Below are 18,439 nucleotides of genomic sequence, written 5' to 3' on the forward strand. Positions count from 1 at the left end.
GTTGTTGGCCTGCTATGTTGGCATTCACTGTTTGGCCATTATCTGTACTTCAGCACTGGCATCACTTCTGAGCAATGCTAGAACCAGCCCGGCCACATTTCCAACCCATTCCCGCCAACCCAGGGCGTACCCGGTGCCCACCACACCCTTACAGATCTCCCATCCATCTCGACTGACGGGATACTGCAACTTGGGCGGGATCGCGGTGCTGACGCCAAGCAACATGGCCCAAGATGCGTCGGCGCAGACACTCTTGATATTGCTCAGTGCTCTCAGACCTTCCTCGCCGCCAAAGCGACCATAGCCGGACCCCTTGACGCCGCCAAAAGGCATCGAACAAGCATAGAATGCGCCAAAGTCGTTGACAGCGACCATGCCGGCCTTGATCCCGGCAACGCACTTGGCAACGTTGGCGCGGTGATGGCCAAACACGCTTGCACCGAGAGCGTAGGGGGTTGAGTTCGCCATGGCAATGGCGTCGTCCACGCTCTGTGCTTTCATGAGCAAAAAGACGGGCGCGAAAAGCTCTTGCTGCGCAATCTCCATGTCCACGGTGACATCGCCGAGCAGGGTGGGCTGAAAGTAGGTTCCGTTAGGATAGTTAGGGTGGAGACATCGCTTGCCACCGCAATGAAGCTTTGCGCCCTGGGCGACGGCCGAGGAAATAAGCTCTTCGAGGCGTTGGAAGCTACGGGACGAGATCATCGAGCCCATATCTGGAGGGTCATTCGCAGAGGACAGGAGGACAGAGCCGAGACGCAGTGAGTGGATCTTGGGAAGCACCAGGCTGAGGAGTTTGTCGTGGATTCCAGGAAGGGCGATGACACGCTCGATGCCAATGCAATTCTGGCCAGCGGATTGGAAGACACCACGCATCAGAATGGCGGCAACATGGTCGATTCTCTTGAGCGTTGTTGCATCGTCCAATACAATCGCCGGATCCTTACCTCCCAGTTCGACCGTGACCGGAGTCAGCGCCTTGGCTGCCGAGCTGCAGACCTTGTGGGCAACTTCTCGACTGCCAATAAATGTGATATGACTCAATCCAGGATGACTGGTCAGATAGTCCGCAACTTGGGGCAGACAAATAACATTTTGCACCAGGTCTCGACTGTGACCACATGCCTGGAGGCCGCTTCGTATCAGATCCGTGAAGTAGAGACTGCTCCAACATGTCTGTTCACTAGGTTTGACGACGATGGCATTTCCAGCGAACAAGGCCGAGATCACTGGCGAAATGAAGTTGTGGAAGGGGTAATTCCAGCTGACACACGCAGCCACCACCCCTAACGGCTTGTAGATGACCGTGTTGGCTTTGTAGCACATGAGGAGGTTCGTCGGCCGCCTTGACGGCGACAAAGCCTTTTCCCCATGTTTGATTGTCCATTGTAGTTTTTCCACAGTCACCAGGATCTCTCCGAAGCAGGCATCAATCTTAGTCTTGCCGCTGTCTAGACAGCATGCCGTGACAATCTCTTCTTGGTGGTCAAGAATATGTCGTAGAAGGGTACGGAGGACTCGACGACGCTCGGAAAAGGCGGTTTGCGACCATGGAAGTTGAGCTCTGGCGGCAGCGGAGATGGCATTGTCGATTGAGGAAGGTGTCGAAGGAGTAATGGGCGCCCCAAGGCTGCGGCCATCCGCTGGACAACGAGGGTAGATCAAACCGTTGCGGATCTAGCCCGGGTAGTTAGTATAATGGTTTGAAAGCAGTGAATGCACCGGCTTTGGTGTACATACTTCAGACACATCTGCAGATGGGTGGTCTATCCCTTCGAGTTTCGCACCGTAGGTGGTGTTCAGTTCTGGAGGAGGAGAGATAGTGTATCTGACAGGACTCTCGTCTCGCAAACGGAAGGCATGGGATGCGAAGCGTACACAAAACAAAAGGATGCCGACGGGCAGCAGGGCAGTCAACAAGAGTCTCTGGCTGAAGCAGCCAGTCAGGCCTTCCACAGGCCAGTCGAAGTCGGGCACCATTCAAGTTGAAGCTCTCTTTCCCTAGGCAAGACACTCGGTGGAACTCGTATTCGCCAAATCTATGAGGGGATTCGGTCTTCTGCTTCTCGAGATAGGTGCCATGTACATTTTACCAATGAAAAGTACTGTCGCCTCCGCCAATCATCTCGTCAAATTCGCGGAAGTCGCCCCAGATACGATATCGCGTCGTGTGGAATCAACAACTTCGTTGAACGGCCTGGCCCTTGAGACATTCCGCAAGCACTTATGTCGTTTTCTATTCCTTGACTAGTCTTGAGCGGGAGGTCGCAAGTTGGCACCAAAACTACCTGGGATATTCTTGTGCTATACCGGTTCTTTGGGGAGGTGACTTGACGCCTCGACCGGTGCCCGTAGAATCGATGATCGATGATCCTACGTAATGTTTTGTAACAGTAAGCTGTGATGTTCCCAGCTAACAGATGCGATGCGTTTGAGCAGACATCCAGAGAGCCTGACCACTGCTGTGGAACGCTGTTTGCTATCTGCACCGCCACCTGCGCTGGAAGAGGTTCAAGCCACAAGCCACAGTAGAACGCCACTATCTCCGAATTGCCCACATACCAGGTAAACAAGATCCTGGACAGAGCGCCACAGACGCCACAGCAAAAGCTCCGATCACCAGCCTTACGCTGCACGGATCAACAAATGACGTCGACGCATTGTGCTGGGACAAGGATCCGGTCCAGCATCTGCCTTGTTTTCTCTGCTCTGGCGCCGCATGACGTTCGTCTTTGGATGCCCATCTTGTCTTTGACTGGCTTCCTGCCGCGATCCTTGCCCTGTGCCACTAGGATTCTTCTGTGTTCGGTTTAGTGCAACGGCATGCGTCCGGGGGGTTGGCCGAGATGTGCCCTTTTCTTCACCATTTTCAGCCTTGGGCGACCGAGATTGATTCCAGATGGACGTCATACCGCTGGTATATCACTGGGACAAAGCAGTTCACATTGGCCAGACGAGGCAAACCGGAGGATACTTGCAGGCGCTAATACCGAGTGAGAAAAACACGATGTGGACTGGATCTACTAGTAGGCCAGGACGACATCGACAAGTGAATGATGTAGTGATGTGGTCGGCGGCGGTGATCATGATACAAAGGGAAGTGACCACGCCGTGATCCTAGTAACCCAACCTCCTTTTCTGAATATTCCAGACACCTGATCTTAAATAAATCAAGCCACCAACCTTCCTTCACCTTTATTAACCCTCAGACCCTCAACCTCCAATCTATCTGTGCACAGACACATTCATAAACAACCCAAACCAAACCTCCAGACATCACACTTGCTCCTTCCTACACAAGAACACCAACTTCCACACACTTAGCCTCAGAAACAATCCAGTCCAGTCACAATGGGTGCCGTCGTCTCATGCGTAAGTCTAAGCCTGTCAAAAGATGCATTTTTGCCAATAACAACAACTGACCTCCTCGCCAGTTCACGTCCATCTGCCGAACCATCGGTTCTATCCTGATGGCCATCGTCAACGGAATCGGCGCTATCCTCACTGCCATTATCAGCGGCATTGTCTCCCTCTTTGACATCATCATCTCCTGCCTGACCTGCGGCCGCCACACTCGGAGCCGGCGTACCCATACAACGAGTACAGTCTAGTCCCCGGGCTCTCTCAGCACGACCGAATGCAAGCTGGAGAGAAGACTTCGAGAGAGTCCGAAAAAAAAACCAGGATACTGTTGGATGAGAAGACCGAGAGAGAGATTTCGACTTGAGATGGAGTGGACGCGAAGCGGAGTTGGCCACGGCTGGAAGAGGGACATGAGCATGATCTCGCCATTGGTCGTGGTCGATACGTGGTGGCATAGATTGGCAACTCGCACCCGCATGGCGCATTTTTGTACTTTATGAACCTTCGTGTTCTCGATACCCTTGATACCATGCGCATAGCCTAATGAAGAAAGAAGGCGTGATTTGAAAGACACAATGCTCGATTCTTGCCTCGACTCCTCCCAGTATTATATGATTGTCTATGTGGTATCCTTAACACCATCTCCCAGAACCCATTAATTTCCATGCGTGACTTTGAACGCCGTGCACTATCCATATCATGAAGAAAATGTTGCAAAAGCCCGAATACACGACTCAAGTCGTCAGTGTGATCATTTGGCCTTCCAATTCCTTCCGTCTCTTCGCCTGATCGATCACATTCTCAAAGATCCAATGCCCGACATCCGCTCTCTTGATACTATACCCGATCGCCGGAGAATCTTCAGTCCCGCTCCTGACGGCGTGCAGTCCAACGGCATCCGTACACGACACACCACCAGACAACAAAGTCGGCCGAATACCCACGACATTGCGCACCACGGCCTCGTCACCCTTGCCACTCTTCTCCGCCTCTGCACGATACAGATCCTCCATCTTCTTCTTGTCGGCATGCGGAATGGCCAGCATCTGATGATACAAGAAGCGCATGACAAACGGGACATCCTCCACGCCGCGCGTGACCCCTGTGGTCGAGACGAACGTCAACAGCGGCTTGTTGTTGGTTGGGTGCTGCTCGAGTGCCGCGTTCTTCTTTTCGGAGCTGCCATGATATACCTCGCGCAGGGCCGTCAGGAGCGTCCGCGCCGCCTTTTCGCAGATGGTCGGGTCGTCCAGCGTCGCGATGTGGCCTGGGTGGCACCAGTCGAAGGTGAGCTTGGGCGAGCCGCCGAGGCCGGTCACGATATGCCAGTCGCCAGGGCTGTGGTAGTGACGGCCACCTGTAGTGGCTAAGCTGAGTGTTCGTTTCACAGCATCGAGGTCGAGAGCGTTGCCTTGGACAATGGTGAGGCCAGTGTTGGTGCCACTGGCGTTGTCGACATCATCACTATCGTTGTGAATGAGGGCTTCGTCGACACCTTGACGGGCTAGTTGAGCGCGTAGTTTCTCGGGATTGCGCACGAGCGCGATCGCTCGGTAGCCTGCTTTCAAGGTATGGACGAGGGCCGCGTTGACCACGCCGCCCGTGGCGCCGAAGAAGACGACTGTTGGGGTTGTTTGAGATGATAGTGGGGAGGTCATGGTTGTTGCTGTCTCGGTTTGATGGTTGTTGCTGTAAGAAAGTCCTGTATTGCTTTTGAGGATTGTTCTCGTGATGATCTCCCAACTGAGTGCTGTTGCTGTTGCTGTTGCTGTTGCTGTTGCTGTTGCTGTTGGTAGTGGAAGTGATTGAAATAAACCTCCCACCTTGAAAACTCACGGATCATCCATACCTTTATACATCTCACCACTTTCATGGCGTCTTGCCGAGTCCATGAGTCCAGGCGCACTGCTAGAACAGTGTCCAGAGCAATCCAAAGACCGCAAGACCCGCCGATCGTTGTCGCAATATCGCGCTTCTACGAGGCTGAACTGTCCGATGGAGAGGCACATGCGCCCGCTGAATGAAGACGCGGAGGAATTGTAGCGGGGAATCGGCCGAATTGTTCCTCCGACGGGGAGGCGTATGAATTCCTATTGGTTATAATCTTCCGGCATGATTGTGATTGGCTGCTACCTCTGAACAGTCGGAGGGCCTGGATTTTCGGTTGCCTGCAAGTACAATGGACTTGGATTGGATCGATCAATCCTCTGAAGACTCTCAGCCTCATCAACTTTCAAGGCGGCGGGTTTTACACATTTGAGTCTAGCATCATTCAAGCTCGAAATATATTATCACATTGTCGCACTAGAATAATGCTCTTCATATTCGTGTTACGGCAGATCTCTTGTCCTGCAAGTTGTGGCCTGGTCTACTCCGTTGCTTTCTTACCACGGGTCTCAAGATTCATAACAGGGATGAGTGGTGATGGGGGAAAGGTGGCCAGTCCGTCAGCAATGAAGTTCTTGGAGTCGGGTGCCGCTTCCATCACAGGATTCAAGCAATTTGACAACTGGGCATACGAAAGAAGGCGGAGAAAGGAGAGGTATTTCTCCTCATGATTTAGGTGAACGTTAGCCAGCGCAGATGAAGACTCGGAAACGACGTTGACCCCAATATAGCTGAACATGTCCTCGGAAAATGAGAAAGTCCATAAATATTGAATACCCCCAACTTGAAACTCCTCCGTGCATGCGTTTTGGCTGACAGGAGAGAACGCCCTCAGTGACCCGCAGTGGTCGCACACACCACCCCGGGCGGCGACGTCTTGACAGTCGAGGTAATTCTGCAGGCACTGTTAACTTGTGATCTAGGAGTTTGTGAGAGTACATACGTTGCCCAAATGGTCTTCGTGGTCCAGACAGTTTCATACACCCTGCTAGTGCGAGTGCGTGTAGGAGTTGGCGCCGTGACCGTCGTAGTAGTCCTGGCCTTGCCAGAATATGCGGTCACAACTGGTGGTGTGCTGATGAAGTGTTAGCCAGCCGCTTTGGGCATTGGACTATCTAAAGAGCTTACATGGTGGAGGTGGTGGTGGCATTCTCAGTGTCAATTTCTGTACTGGTTGGAGCTGTAACAGTCGTGTATGACGAAACCACGAGTGTAGTCTGCAGGTAGGTCGTTGTGCACAGATCTGTCGCAAGTCAGTCTCACGCATAACCCAAGCAATGACTTCCACTACCTGGACCTCGTTTGAAGAGCTGGCCATCTCGCGATTGGATGGGGCTGCGTTGACCTGATCGTAACAGTTGTCCTTCACCACGACGAATGCGCGGAACTGCACTCAACGTCTCACTGCTGGCTGCGAGCGACGCTTTCGAAGGGCGGATGGTGCAGGTCGGATCCCTCTTGGGTGGCTGCGTCCGGCAAGTGGTTGTCACAGTCGTTGTCACGGCCTTTTTAGAAAAAACTCGGCTGGTGCGAGTGCGTGTCGAGGTTGACGTCCAATATACCGTGACTTGTGAAGGCGTGGTGGTAATGGTTCGCGTGGAAGTCGTCGACGGCACAGTTGTTGTCGAGGGTGGCAAGGTCGTCGAAAAGACGTTGGTAATTGTGGTCGTGATCGTGGTGGACGGCGTCGATGTGACCGTGAAGGTAGCAGTAGGAGTGGAAGTGACCACCACCGGCGGCCCGGCGACGACAGAGAAGGTTCTCATCCAGGCGAAGGTCAACCCTTCGATGATCACTATCCAGTTACCGGACCACATGCTCGATTTGGTCAACTCATCCCCAGGCACGTTGCTGGTATGGGTATCAGCAAAAGCCTCGCATACGCTGTCTCATCTCATACCATGTTGACACAATGTCAGAGCCGTCAGGCTGGGTGGGAATGTCGGAGCAGAAGTATTCATCGCCATTTGGATCGATAAGAATGGGTGTAATGTCACCTTGACTGTCAGATGGCTGACAGCCTTGTCAATGTCAGCACCCGATCTGCCATGGGTAGACTGGTCGCCTCACCATAGAACTCGGTTCCAAAAGAGAAGAAATCTGGAGACGTCGTATTGATACAGTAAGGACCGCCGCCGTCTACGAAGTCGTAACCATATGACAGACAGTCGGCGGCAGACTGACCCGCCACCGCCAGGAAAATATACAGCGAACAAGGTAACCAATGCATAGTTGAGAAAAAGATTGGAAGTGAATTGACAATTTCCATGCGATGGAAGATTTTAGAAGGCATATATTGAAGGAAGCACAGCCGTTGTATTCAACCAACGTGCGTCAACTGCAAGGCAACACAATCGAAAGCCTCACGCCCTCAACTCAAAAGGCATTGTCATCTAAGACATCTTACCTTCCAGGCCGGGAGGACATTGGCGAGACGAGGCTGCATCCCTGGATGGCCTAATTCGGGCTCCGGTGGCTGAGACAACAAACAAGCAGAGACCAGATCGACAATGATGCAAAAAACTGCAAGGTGTGTGTGCAACCCAGAAAAGCAACGATTGCATTCTGGATCCATGTCTCATGAGCAATGCGGACATTGCAAACAGAACAAACCGTACAGATTGGCATCACAGGGTCTGGCGATGAGCATCAGAGGATATCCGCCACTCCGGCTCTGCAGAGCCTCGATAGGAGGATGCGGTGTGACGATGAAGATTCCATTTACGGCGGCCCAGAAATGAAGAAGTCTGAACAGGGTGAATCACCCACAGAGAAGGGATGCAATTTCAATTTCCATCGAGGGATTGCGGCCCGAGATCCCAGATGAAGGAGCCGAGTTGGGGATGCAAGAAGTCCTTTTCTGGATCGGCGTGGCTCGATAACAAAGTGGACGAAGGGGATGAAGGAGCGAAAGGGTGAAGAAGTTGATGCGAGGGTTGTTGTTGGTGTTTATTGAAGCTGCTGTGTCACGGCGCCGAAAGAGGCCGAAGTCCGCAGCTGATCATGTGATATTGGGTCACATGACCTTTCCGCCCCTTTCGGGACTTGTTCATCAAATCAACTCCATCTCTTCCATTGCACGTCGAGTATTCGCTATAAGCATTTCTTGCAGGCCCCCTTGATTGCGGCCAGGCCGGATTGAAAGACTGGACTGCGACAACAGCCTTACGGAGATTGCATGCATGTCTTGCTTGTCTCGGTTGGTGCCTCCCCCACACGAGGCCCCCGCCAGGTTCAGTACCGCTGAACCTCGATACGATCATGATCCGGCGGTGTTGCCTCGAATGTGACGACAATCCTTCCATTGTAGCACGACAAGCTCTGGAACGCTGTCAGGGTCCAAGACATGTCGGTCCAGTCTTGCGTGTACCAGATTCTGGACCGCAGGTATGCAAAGCGGTGGAAGAGTATCTGTGAAAGGGGCTCGACGTTCCCATATCAACAATGAGCCTCCCTTTTCCGTGTGCTTTTCCAGATCAATCTACTCTGTTTTTCTTTCTAGTCGCTCGCTATGTTGCTCTTTCTGTCTCTCATTTCTCTATTGCTTAGCCAGGCTCTGGCGGCCTACCTCCCCAAAGTTGAACTGATCCGGATTGACAATCATCTGGTGCGAAGACAGGCGTCTACGACCTCGACCAGCTCAGCCACGACCACCAAGAAACCCGACTCACAATGCACCAATGGACCACTGACCCGCCAATGCTGGGGCAATGGATTCAGCATCGCAACCAACTATGACAACACCTGGCCCAACACCGGCAAGGTGGTCCAGTATCATCTGGAAGTCACCAACACCACCATGGCATTGGACGGTGTTTCCCGAGTCGTCTATGCAATCAATGGACAATACCCAGGTCCCACGATCCGTGCCAGCTGGGGTGACACGCTGCAGATCACGGTTAAGAACAGCCTGACCACGAACGGGACCAGCATGCACTGGCACGGCCTGCGCCAATGGCACTCGAACCATATGGACGGCACCAACGGCGTGACCGAGTGTCCCCTCGCCCCAGGCCAGTCACGCACATACACGTTCCTTTGCACACAGTTCGGCACAACATGGTACCACAGCCACTATTCCGACCAATACTCAGACGGCGTGGTGGGCACGATGATCATCGACGGCCCAGCGACGTCCAACTACGACATTGATCTGGGAGCATATCCGATCAATGACTGGTACTACCGACCAGCATTTGAGCTGGCGCCTTTGATCCAGAGAGGCGGCTTCCCACGTGGCCCACCGCCGGGAGACAACATCCTCATCAACGGCACAAATGTCAACGCCAACGGCACCGCAGGCAAGTACAGTCGGACCAGCTTGACCAAGGGCAAAAAACATCGACTGCGACTCATCAACACGTCGACCAACGACAACTTCAAGGTCGGACTGGATGGACACAACTTCACCGTCATCACGGCTGACTTTGTGCCCATTGTACCGTTCACGACGCAGTGGCTGTTCCTCGGCATCGGCGAGCGGTACGATGTCATCATCAACGCCAACCAGCCCGTGGGGAGCTACTGGTTCCACGCCGTGCCGCAATCCGGCTGCAGCAGCAACTTGAACCAGAACTCCCTCGCGATATTCAGCTATGTCGGCGACACCTCGACGGCTCCGTCCAGCTCTGCCAAATCTAATGCCCCGGCCCGCTCGGACTGCGCCGATCCGAACAAGAACTTGGTGCCGTACGTCAAACTCGACGTGCCGGACAACTACACGATCCCGCAGGAGTCGCATCTCGACGTGGGCTTCGCCATCATCCAGAACCAAGCGCAACAGACCTTGTTTCAGTGGAACCTGAACTTCACTGCCATCCAGGTCCCATGGGGCAAGCCGACCCTGCAGTACGTGCTGGACAACAACTCGAGCTACTCGCCGGAAATGAATCTGATTTCTCTGCCCAACGCCAACGCATGGTCGTATTGGGTCATCCAGGCCGTGGCTACGATCGCTCCTCCCATCCCGCATCCAATCCATCTGCACGGCCATGACTTCTACGTCTTGGGCGCGGATGCCGGCATCTTCAACAATTCCCAGACTCTGAACTACAAGAATCCACCGCGTCGCGATGTTGCAATGCTTCCCGCCTCCGGATATCTCGTCATCGCTTTCATCACCGACAACCCGGGCGCGTGGTTGATGCATTGTCATATCGGATGGCACGTCGGATTAGGCCTGGGGGCGCAGTTCCTGGAGGAGCCTGACCAGATCAGAACTACATTGGCCATCGGCCAGGACTGGAAGCAGGAGTGTGCGCAGTGGAACGCGTATTCTGCAACCGCACTCTATACGGAGCAGGATTCAGGTTTGTGATGGTAGCAGGAGTATCTGCAGATATGTCGGCAGCCAAGGACGACGAACGTTGGCGTATGCAGCATCCAGTATGTCAAATGTAGCTTTCTTTCCTTCCTTGGCAATTGTATCACAATGGGTCGGAACTCGCAGAACAACCTGAAGTTAGAGATCACATCAATCGGTGTAGGCGGATGTGCTTCCGTAGCCTGTGCATTGGGTCATTACAAGCGGCGCCCGCGCTTGACTCCATGTCTTCCTTTAGCTGCTCTGCAAGGCCAATGATACCTGTACCGATCACTCTGTCAAAACAATGACATGCGAAGTATGCACACATCAAACACAGTGGAATTTGTTTTCTGTTGTATGAAACCCAATGAATTGTTCTAAACCACTATACACAATTCGCTCTCCGGAATGTTTGAACCACCCAGATATTTTGCCATCCTGCGGATTGCTGCGGCGTCTACAGAACAGACAGGTTGGGGAATTTCTCCTGTAGCGCGTCGACAGGTTAGCAATGATGAGCTTCGTAACGGCCAAAAGAAAAGGAGGGACTCTGCGGTGACGCAGCAGGAATATATATCGTACCAAGTACCCAGGAGGCATCCATCGGCCCTTCTTGACCAAGTTGGCGGTGTACTCGTCGATTTCGGGTGCCGCGGCAGCGACCTCGTCGACGGTGGTCTGATCCCATGGACGGGCACCCTCGATGTCGTTCAAAGCCTTCTCCAAGCTCCTCAGCTCGACCTCGACCTTGGACTTCGTCTCCTCGGCATTCTTGAGGGCGATCTGCTCGAAGCTCTCGATGGCCTTGAGCTGCTTGCTCACGTCGTACGTCTTAGGCTGGAACGTCTTGAAGTATTGCTCGATCTCGTCGATGACAGCCGTGTTCTTCAGCACCGAGCGGTAGTGGCCGAAGTCGACCGTCGTCGGCTGCTCGGAGAGAACCTGCACCCGGCGGCGGGCGTCGTCGTTTCGCTTCTTGAAGTTCGCAAGCGCCGTCGCCGTGCTGCCGCGGAGGCCGAGTTGGGAGCTGACTTTGCTCCAGTCGAGCTTCATTGCTGCGCGAGACTGGTGGGCACGTTAGTCCATGACCTCCCATTTTCCGGGTTGTCGCCTCTGCTAGATGCTAGCACAGACACGGGTAGAGCTTCTGCACGTACTTGAGCCATTTTGGCGGGTTGTGTGGAGGGGTGCTGGTGCAGTCGAGAGCTGGTCGTCGAGCTTTTGTCCTGCGAGGATTGAGGTTCCAGTTGTCTTGTCCCGAGCTCGGCAAAGATCCCTGAATCGGTGGCACAGTCACGTGATCTCCACCGTTCTCCAAGGTCCCTTAAGCCCTATTGTGACGTCGCGCATTTACTTTAGGTACTATCCCACTACTATGAACACGAAGCGGCTGTCTACCACAACAGGTCGCCTATCGCCTGCAGATATAGCAAAGAGGGTAGGTCAGGAGTTTTCGGCTTTTTCGAGCATGTCACAGTGTGCCGCTTAGCATTGCATTCTAAAATGCCTAAGTTGGTTCCTCAATCTCGAGGAAAGACCACTCAAAGCCAGGCAGATCCACAACTTTTGAGTGCTTTTGATCATACACTTAGCGCCATAATGGAGTTGACAATGTCATTGCCATTCTCCTTGAGGGCTTTGATGGCTTTCTTCCGCGACACCGAGGCCTGGGTCATGACCAGTTCGATGTCCTTAGCCTCGAGACCACTGTCGTCCACTTCTTCGTCATCATCATCTTCCTCCTCGGGCTTCTTGTCTTCGACGGCCTTGCCCTTGCCATTCTCAGCGCCGTGGTCGTGACCAGAGTGATCCGTGTTGGCGGCTTCGGCGGCAGCCAACTGCTGAGCAGCGGCGGCTTGTGACTGGGAGTTGAGATCTTCAATCTTGGCCTCCCCGAAGATGCTAGTACTTGTCAGATAGGATCTGTTGTGCGAATTCAGATTAAACTCACATCCAGGTGTTGCTGGTTGGCGAGCGGTAGACATCAGGGTTTGAGATGACGAAGAGAATCTGTAGCCCACACGTTAGCCTCCTGAAAACTCATTCAGAAATCGCATGACCGGAGGAGATAATCTGGCTCTCTATCTTCCATCTGCGGTGGAGGTCACTTACACCCTTGGGTCTTCTCAACGTGACTCGTGTGATGCCCGGGACATGCTTCAAGCCCAACTTGCCAATAGCCTTTCGCGCCTTCTTCTCGTTACGGCTGTGGACTGCGACGGCAGAGCCAGCGGGGATGTTAGCCTCTCCCTCTCCCGCACCCTCAGCCTCGGAGTCGGATGAGCTGGACGCATCATCAGCCGCGACCTTCTTCGAGGGCTCGTCGTCTGGAAGTTCTTCTATTCTCGGGTTCGCCATGATGACAGACTAGGAAGTGATAGGTGGGATGTTGTATAGCTGCGCTGGACTCCAGGTTAGCCAATGTCGCAACCAAACTGCGCTACAAAGCCCTTGCTTTGTTCGCCCTCTGTCGAGATTTCGTCCAAGTTTTCTGCAGGGAAATGCTTCTGGGGGCCAAAGTAACCGGGAGACAGCTTACAATTGTGTCGTTTCGTGTCGTTGATGCGCAGCTGAATTTTGTCGATTTCGATGTCGAAGCTGGTTTCGATGTGGTGCATTGACGCCGAGCTCCAGCAGCACCAGGTCTTGGCGGTCCAGATCTAAGCTGGCGCCGCTTTAACCAAGCCTCATTTAGAATTTACGTAGATGGTTCACCTCTAGGTTTAAGTCCTCAGGCCCAATTCCTTAAACTTATACGAACGATAGATAAGTCAAAAGACCCCTGTCCTTTTCCCCAGCTCGTTCGAGCCGTGTGAGATATCATTCGGCATCAATTCTTCCACCGAGCACCCTTGTCAGACCCGAGCCTGAGGGGAATGTCTGGGGTGAGAGATAGCCAACCATGGTATGATTGGACTCCGAGCGTAAGGTGCCAGATCACAGGCTACAACATCTCTGAAGACGGCCTCGAAGATAACACTGTGCAACGGTTCTGCAGGATGACGTCTTCCATTGATGTGAAGAGATGAACACTATACATATATACAGTGGCATTGCCAGGTGAGTTCTGCTCAGCAGCGATAAGCCACGTTGCTCGTACACCACAAGAAACCGAGATCGAAATCGCATACTAGGATTAGACTGTACTTGGCTGCAAGGCTTGAAGCGTCAGGTAACAACCGACTGTCTTTCGACATGTCTCCGCTCTTTGAGAAGTTGAAACCGAGCAAAAGCGATGGCATGAGCGGCATAGGAGCAGATCAAGGCGCACTGGAAACGTCTGGTTCGCCTTCTTTCAATCCTACAAAGTCGGCGGATCAAGAAGGTGATCCTGACCTTGGAGTAGGAAGCGGTGATGGCAAGGGTCAGGAGCGAGCTCCCAACACGTTCGGCGGGCCATCCTTTGGCCGAACCAGTCAGACCTCTAAGCATGACTCGGAGCTGCTGAACAAGTTGGATCCCAGAATTGGGTACGACGGCGACGAAGTGCGCGAGCAGGACTTAGAGCAGTATGAGAAGAAGTATGGCAGGCCAGAGCCTGTTCCTGACGCCGACTCGCGTGGAGTAGACATGGTTGGGATCGGTCCGGATCAGAGTGCACTCAGGGAAGACCCAACCTTTCGATCACAGGAACAGGAAAGGTCGTATTGACCATTCCCAATGATACTTGAAGAGATATCGACCTCTCCCACGGACATCAGAAAGATATCTGGGTATGGGATGAATTTTGTCGCTGAGCTAAACAGCACCACTAGTGAAGATGCTCGCGAGAAACCTCAACGCACCGCTTTGGGAGGGCCGGGACATTGAAGAAATGATAAGTCTTGAATATGTTGCCTGGTTCAGGGCGCCATGATCGTTAGAGACTGTATCGCAGTGCGTTGTGTTATAACAGTGGTTCAAGTTGTTAGCTGTATCACTAGTATTTGGTTTATCAGCAACTTGTACTTCTCCCTCCAAAATGAGGCTGTGACGTCAATCAATTACTTTGACTTCCACTCCGAGTCCTTGATATGTGCTGAGCTTCAGAAGTAGGCAATACGTACTACTTAGTATCTCACTTTACAGCTTCCAACATTGTGCCCGTGTCATGTTCCGTTCCGGGTCTGGCTGCCATATGATGCGATTCGGGGTTGTTAAATCTCAGCATCCCCCAGCTGAAGCCTCGTCGAGACCAAAGCACCGGCCACAATCAGGGCTGTCTTTTCCCGAAGCACACCTATAACGATGTCTATCCAGGCACTGGCACGTAGTTGCCAGCGTCGGCTCATTAACGCGCGACGACCGTTCAGCAGAGATGGCTTTACCAAAGACCAAATAAAGACGGCAGAATTGCAAAAGACACCCCATACCCCGAACAACGTGGTGACAGAGGTCCCTCATTCCAATGAGCCTTCGTTCATCGACGTCCCAAGCCCACTGTGGTATCACAGGCTGGGCCCAGTGCAAGATTTCTTTGGTTGGTTCAGTCGCGTGCAGCGGCAAAGACCGAAGACCACTACACTGGCGACTTCTTTGACCACATATCTCTGTGGAGATCTCCTGGCGCAAGAAATGGGAGGAGAGCCCTATGACGGCGGTCGAACGTTGAGGATGCTTGCTGTGGGAGGGGCGGCTTCGATCCCAGGGTATAAATGGTAGGATACCGCTTCTGTCGTCTTCCGTGACTGGAGGCTGTATGAGCGGACGGAGTGTTGACATTTGGTCTCCATCCAAAGGTTTATGTTCCTGGGCAGCCATTTCAACTATGCCTCCAAATGGACGTCGATCATGGTCAAAGTCCTCATCCAGCAATTCCTGTTCGCGCCCGTCTTCAACACGTACTTCTTCGGCATGCAAGCCGTCTTGACGAATCAGCCTCCCTCGGTCATCATGCACCGTGTCGTGTCCACGGTTCCGGAAAGCCTGGTCAGCTCTGCGAAGTTTTGGCCGTTAGTCACCGCCTTGAACTTCACCCTCATACCCGCCCATCTACGTTTCGCGGTCTCGGGTTTCTTCGCTGTGATTTGGCAGACGTATATGTCTTTCCTAAATCGGCGGGAGGAGAAGACAGGGCCTACTGGCACGCTGGCCGACCAAGCTCGACAGAAACTGTACGAAGATGCCCCGTCGGCTTCGGTTGCTGACGTTCTAGACAGTGTTGATTCAGGAAAGTCGGCATAGAACCTTGTATTTTGATGGTAGGACACGGATTCGATTCATGAGGACTGAGTACAGGTTTGCGCTTGCGATTCAATTATTAGTCGGCTCTGGCAACGTGTTAGGGAAACGGCAGGATTGGGCACCTGATGTCCCTTGGGCTCAACACAAGAATGGGATCGTTGTTGCTCGGCGGCCTGCTGGGAGTCACCGTACTGGCGTCATTGTCAGCTAGCGCATGGCGACTGGGTAGAATCAAATGTTGCAACTGACAGTCTCGATTCTACGATTTTGGGCGAGCTGGGCAACCAGATCAAGCATCCGCCATGACCCAACGAGTCCATGGCCACAATCACTTGCGCAGGCAGATTCGCTTGTGGTCATAGGTGTTTCCAATAACCCCGAGTTGCGAAACAGCCGTGTGGCAGAGTGTCAGAGTGTCAGGGGACATATCACGATCGTATACGAGAACGTCCTGTTGTTCCAGCGACAAGCGCAATCTAAAGAAGAAAGCGGAAGACAAGGAAAAGGCTGGATCGCACGCAGGAAGTGTTGGACTCTGCTGATTCAGATTCGAGACAAACCAATGCGATGGTCCACAAGGTTGAATTCAAAGTTGAAAGAGTTGAGCATGATCGGAGTAGCACGGTTGAGTCCTGCACCTGTGTGTAAATCCATCCTCAGTCGCATCTGTCATAATGCGCGATCGATCAAGCTTGTGATTTGAAACCATGCCGCAATCCATGAATTTTATTGAATCATGTCCTGCCTGAAACCCGGGCGGGAAAAAGTAGGTAGCCACACCACGGATGGGGGGTTTGTCAATTGCCCCTGACAATTGGGGTTTTCACGACATGCCCACAACCCGCATGCCTTCCATTGATCTTGAAAACGTGTCAAACTGCATGTGACGCCTGAATCAATGCCGAATTTATGCCTTTGCCGCCGCCCGGATCTTTGCCTGGGCCTTCAACGTCTCGAATCGCGCCTAGATATCCTGTTCGTCAGCCTCAAGTCCTCTCAAGACTGTGGATATGCGGAGTGGGCGTCGGCGTTTCTGACATTGCCGATCGCCGCTGTGGAACTCACCTGCTTCTTCAGCCTCATCACCTTGAATCGCTCAAAGTCCGTCAGGTTTCTCCTCCGGTCCTGCTGTTCTCTCTTCTTGGCCCAGGATGACTCTGCCCACTTGCTGTCGACATCGTACTTCGCCCACAGCTTCTTCAAGGCACCGGTGCCGGAAGCCTTTGGTAGGTTGGGAATGACCCAGGGTGTAAGAGAAACGGCGCTCGTCTGGATGGGTTGACGGGGAACAGCTGCGCCTTCTTTGGTTGAGGGACCGTCGATCAAGATCTAAAAAGTCCGCGGTAAGCCCGTATTCCTTCAGCGTCGGTTTTTGGACACACGTACCCGACCAGGGTCAATGATCTCGACGATAGCAGCCAGCTTGCCATCGTAAGGTCCTGAGCGGAGGGTCACCACTCTTCCGACCTCGATCAACTTCCACCCAGCCGGCTTAATATCGACGTTAGACATCTTGCCGAATTGACTGCGCGCACGATCAGTAACGGTGTCGACGGTCTGCTGAGTCGGAGGAGGATGTACCAAACGGTTGTGTGTTGGGAGATTAATTGTCGCTGGTTGTGTCGTCGGACAAGTGTGGTGCGGCTGTGACTTGCAATTCAAGTCTGTTAGTGGCACATGTGTGCGCCAAGGCCGACACATCTAACATCCCGCCAAGACCGAAATCTTGGCATCAGATCTGCAGCCGGCAAAAGTTTTCGACTGAACTTCAACTTGAAGTTCTCGACAACCATCTCGACCACTGCATGCCGTTTGTTTTCATGCTGTGGTTACTCGCTAGCAATGTCTGCGTTGCTGGATGTTACAGCTCTTTATGACAATTCATCATGATGTCCTGGACCACTTGGGTCTTTGAGGTCTGGTATACTGACTTGCATTTGCTTATCTGATTCCAGACCACGGCAAAGCTCTGTTTGAGTGTGACGGTAAGCAAACCACAGCTTCCTTTGCTCACCCCAACATCTCTATTCTGATGATATAATTTGCGATTGACTTCGGCACTGGAGACTCTCGCCGGAGTCTCATAACAGTGCTGGGGACATGATATTGAATTCTTACATATGCTGAACTCGACTACTCGCCACTCTTTGAATTCCGAGCCATCTTCAAAATATAACTCCGACTGACAATACCAACAGGTTTCCTTCCCTTGCGAGTCCAGCTTCGTCGAGTGCTGTCCGTCTGACATGGCCTCGATATGGAGAATATCTGATGTCTGCTACGATGCTATAATAGGCAGTTTGCCGTCGCTTTAAGCATCCCGTCAAGCAAGGTATGATTCTTTTCTCTCCAAAGCCTATCTCCGATGATTAGACCACTATGCACTAGATAGTAAATGATCAAATTTGAAATGATCGTACCCCATCACCAAGATCTCTGAGGGAATCTCCATCTCCAAACATCTCCATTGATTTGCAAGGACTGATGCTGACTATCACCAGGTGTAGGTACCAGGTAGGCATTGAACACAAACGCAGACTATTGCAACCTCATGACAAGACTTCGCCGTGGCCAACCGAGAGACTGGATTCGGGCGCACATGGCAGTGCAAGGCAAGGTATATTGGAAGTGTGTCAGACACAGTATCCGGCTCTCAGCAGGAAGTGTAGATGCCGTCCACTGGTCGTGGACATGCAACCAGCCATGGAAGCCTGCGCAGCG

At 52.8% G+C, this 18,439-nt stretch overlaps 10 protein-coding genes across 10 annotated transcripts; 4 read left to right on the forward strand and 6 right to left on the reverse strand.

Moving 5' to 3' along the window:
* Nucleotides 1–24: 24 nt before the first annotated feature.
* Nucleotides 25–1,980, reverse strand: A1O1_00051 (uncharacterized protein; the record flags this gene model as incomplete). The annotated part of the gene is made up of 2 exons (XM_007720972.1): nucleotides 25–1,677; nucleotides 1,741–1,980. The coding sequence occupies 2 exons, from the start codon at nucleotides 1,978–1,980 to the stop codon at nucleotides 25–27; spliced, it is 1,893 nt and encodes a 630-aa protein (XP_007719162.1).
* A 1,371-nt stretch (nucleotides 1,981–3,351) lies between these two features.
* Nucleotides 3,352–3,611, forward strand: A1O1_00052 (uncharacterized protein; the record flags this gene model as incomplete). Its single annotated transcript, XM_007720973.1, has 2 exons — nucleotides 3,352–3,372; nucleotides 3,435–3,611. 2 exons carry the CDS (start codon nucleotides 3,352–3,354, stop codon nucleotides 3,609–3,611), a joined length of 198 nt encoding a protein of 65 aa, XP_007719163.1.
* Nucleotides 3,612–4,097: 486 nt separating this feature from the next.
* Nucleotides 4,098–5,021, reverse strand: A1O1_00053 (uncharacterized protein; the record flags this gene model as incomplete). Its single annotated transcript, XM_007720974.1, has 1 exon — nucleotides 4,098–5,021. The coding sequence occupies one exon, from the start codon at nucleotides 5,019–5,021 to the stop codon at nucleotides 4,098–4,100; it is 924 nt and encodes a 307-aa protein (XP_007719164.1).
* A 1,060-nt stretch (nucleotides 5,022–6,081) lies between these two features.
* On the reverse strand, nucleotides 6,082–7,480 carry A1O1_00054 (uncharacterized protein; the record flags this gene model as incomplete). The annotated part of the gene is made up of 6 exons (XM_007720975.1): nucleotides 6,082–6,145; nucleotides 6,194–6,325; nucleotides 6,379–6,493; nucleotides 6,542–7,101; nucleotides 7,151–7,271; nucleotides 7,321–7,480. 6 exons carry the CDS (start codon nucleotides 7,478–7,480, stop codon nucleotides 6,082–6,084), a joined length of 1,152 nt encoding a protein of 383 aa, XP_007719165.1.
* A 1,281-nt stretch (nucleotides 7,481–8,761) lies between these two features.
* On the forward strand, nucleotides 8,762–10,567 carry A1O1_00055 (uncharacterized protein; the record flags this gene model as incomplete). The annotated part of the gene is made up of 1 exon (XM_007720976.1): nucleotides 8,762–10,567. The coding sequence occupies one exon, from the start codon at nucleotides 8,762–8,764 to the stop codon at nucleotides 10,565–10,567; it is 1,806 nt and encodes a 601-aa protein (XP_007719166.1).
* Nucleotides 10,568–11,012: 445 nt separating this feature from the next.
* Nucleotides 11,013–11,608, reverse strand: A1O1_00056 (ATP synthase subunit D, mitochondrial; the record flags this gene model as incomplete). Its single annotated transcript, XM_007720977.1, has 2 exons — nucleotides 11,013–11,042; nucleotides 11,138–11,608. The coding sequence occupies 2 exons, from the start codon at nucleotides 11,606–11,608 to the stop codon at nucleotides 11,013–11,015; spliced, it is 501 nt and encodes a 166-aa protein (XP_007719167.1).
* Nucleotides 11,609–12,135: 527 nt separating this feature from the next.
* On the reverse strand, nucleotides 12,136–12,913 carry A1O1_00057 (nascent polypeptide-associated complex subunit alpha; the record flags this gene model as incomplete). The annotated part of the gene is made up of 3 exons (XM_007720978.1): nucleotides 12,136–12,457; nucleotides 12,507–12,565; nucleotides 12,668–12,913. 3 exons carry the CDS (start codon nucleotides 12,911–12,913, stop codon nucleotides 12,136–12,138), a joined length of 627 nt encoding a protein of 208 aa, XP_007719168.1.
* An 837-nt stretch (nucleotides 12,914–13,750) lies between these two features.
* A1O1_00058 (uncharacterized protein) lies at nucleotides 13,751–14,206 on the forward strand (the record flags this gene model as incomplete). Its single annotated transcript, XM_007720979.1, has 1 exon — nucleotides 13,751–14,206. The coding sequence occupies one exon, from the start codon at nucleotides 13,751–13,753 to the stop codon at nucleotides 14,204–14,206; it is 456 nt and encodes a 151-aa protein (XP_007719169.1).
* A 576-nt stretch (nucleotides 14,207–14,782) lies between these two features.
* A1O1_00059 (uncharacterized protein) lies at nucleotides 14,783–15,718 on the forward strand (the record flags this gene model as incomplete). Its single annotated transcript, XM_007720980.1, has 2 exons — nucleotides 14,783–15,192; nucleotides 15,274–15,718. 2 exons carry the CDS (start codon nucleotides 14,783–14,785, stop codon nucleotides 15,716–15,718), a joined length of 855 nt encoding a protein of 284 aa, XP_007719170.1.
* Nucleotides 15,719–16,714: 996 nt separating this feature from the next.
* On the reverse strand, nucleotides 16,715–17,230 carry A1O1_00060 (large subunit ribosomal protein L14e; the record flags this gene model as incomplete). Its single annotated transcript, XM_007720981.1, has 2 exons — nucleotides 16,715–17,047; nucleotides 17,105–17,230. 2 exons carry the CDS (start codon nucleotides 17,228–17,230, stop codon nucleotides 16,715–16,717), a joined length of 459 nt encoding a protein of 152 aa, XP_007719171.1.
* Between the last annotated feature and the right edge of the window lie 1,209 nt (nucleotides 17,231–18,439).

Source organism: Capronia coronata (genome assembly GCF_000585585.1).
Source record: "Capronia coronata CBS 617.96 chromosome Unknown acBCG-supercont1.1, whole genome shotgun sequence".
Taxonomy (NCBI): domain Eukaryota; kingdom Fungi; phylum Ascomycota; class Eurotiomycetes; order Chaetothyriales; family Herpotrichiellaceae; genus Capronia; species Capronia coronata.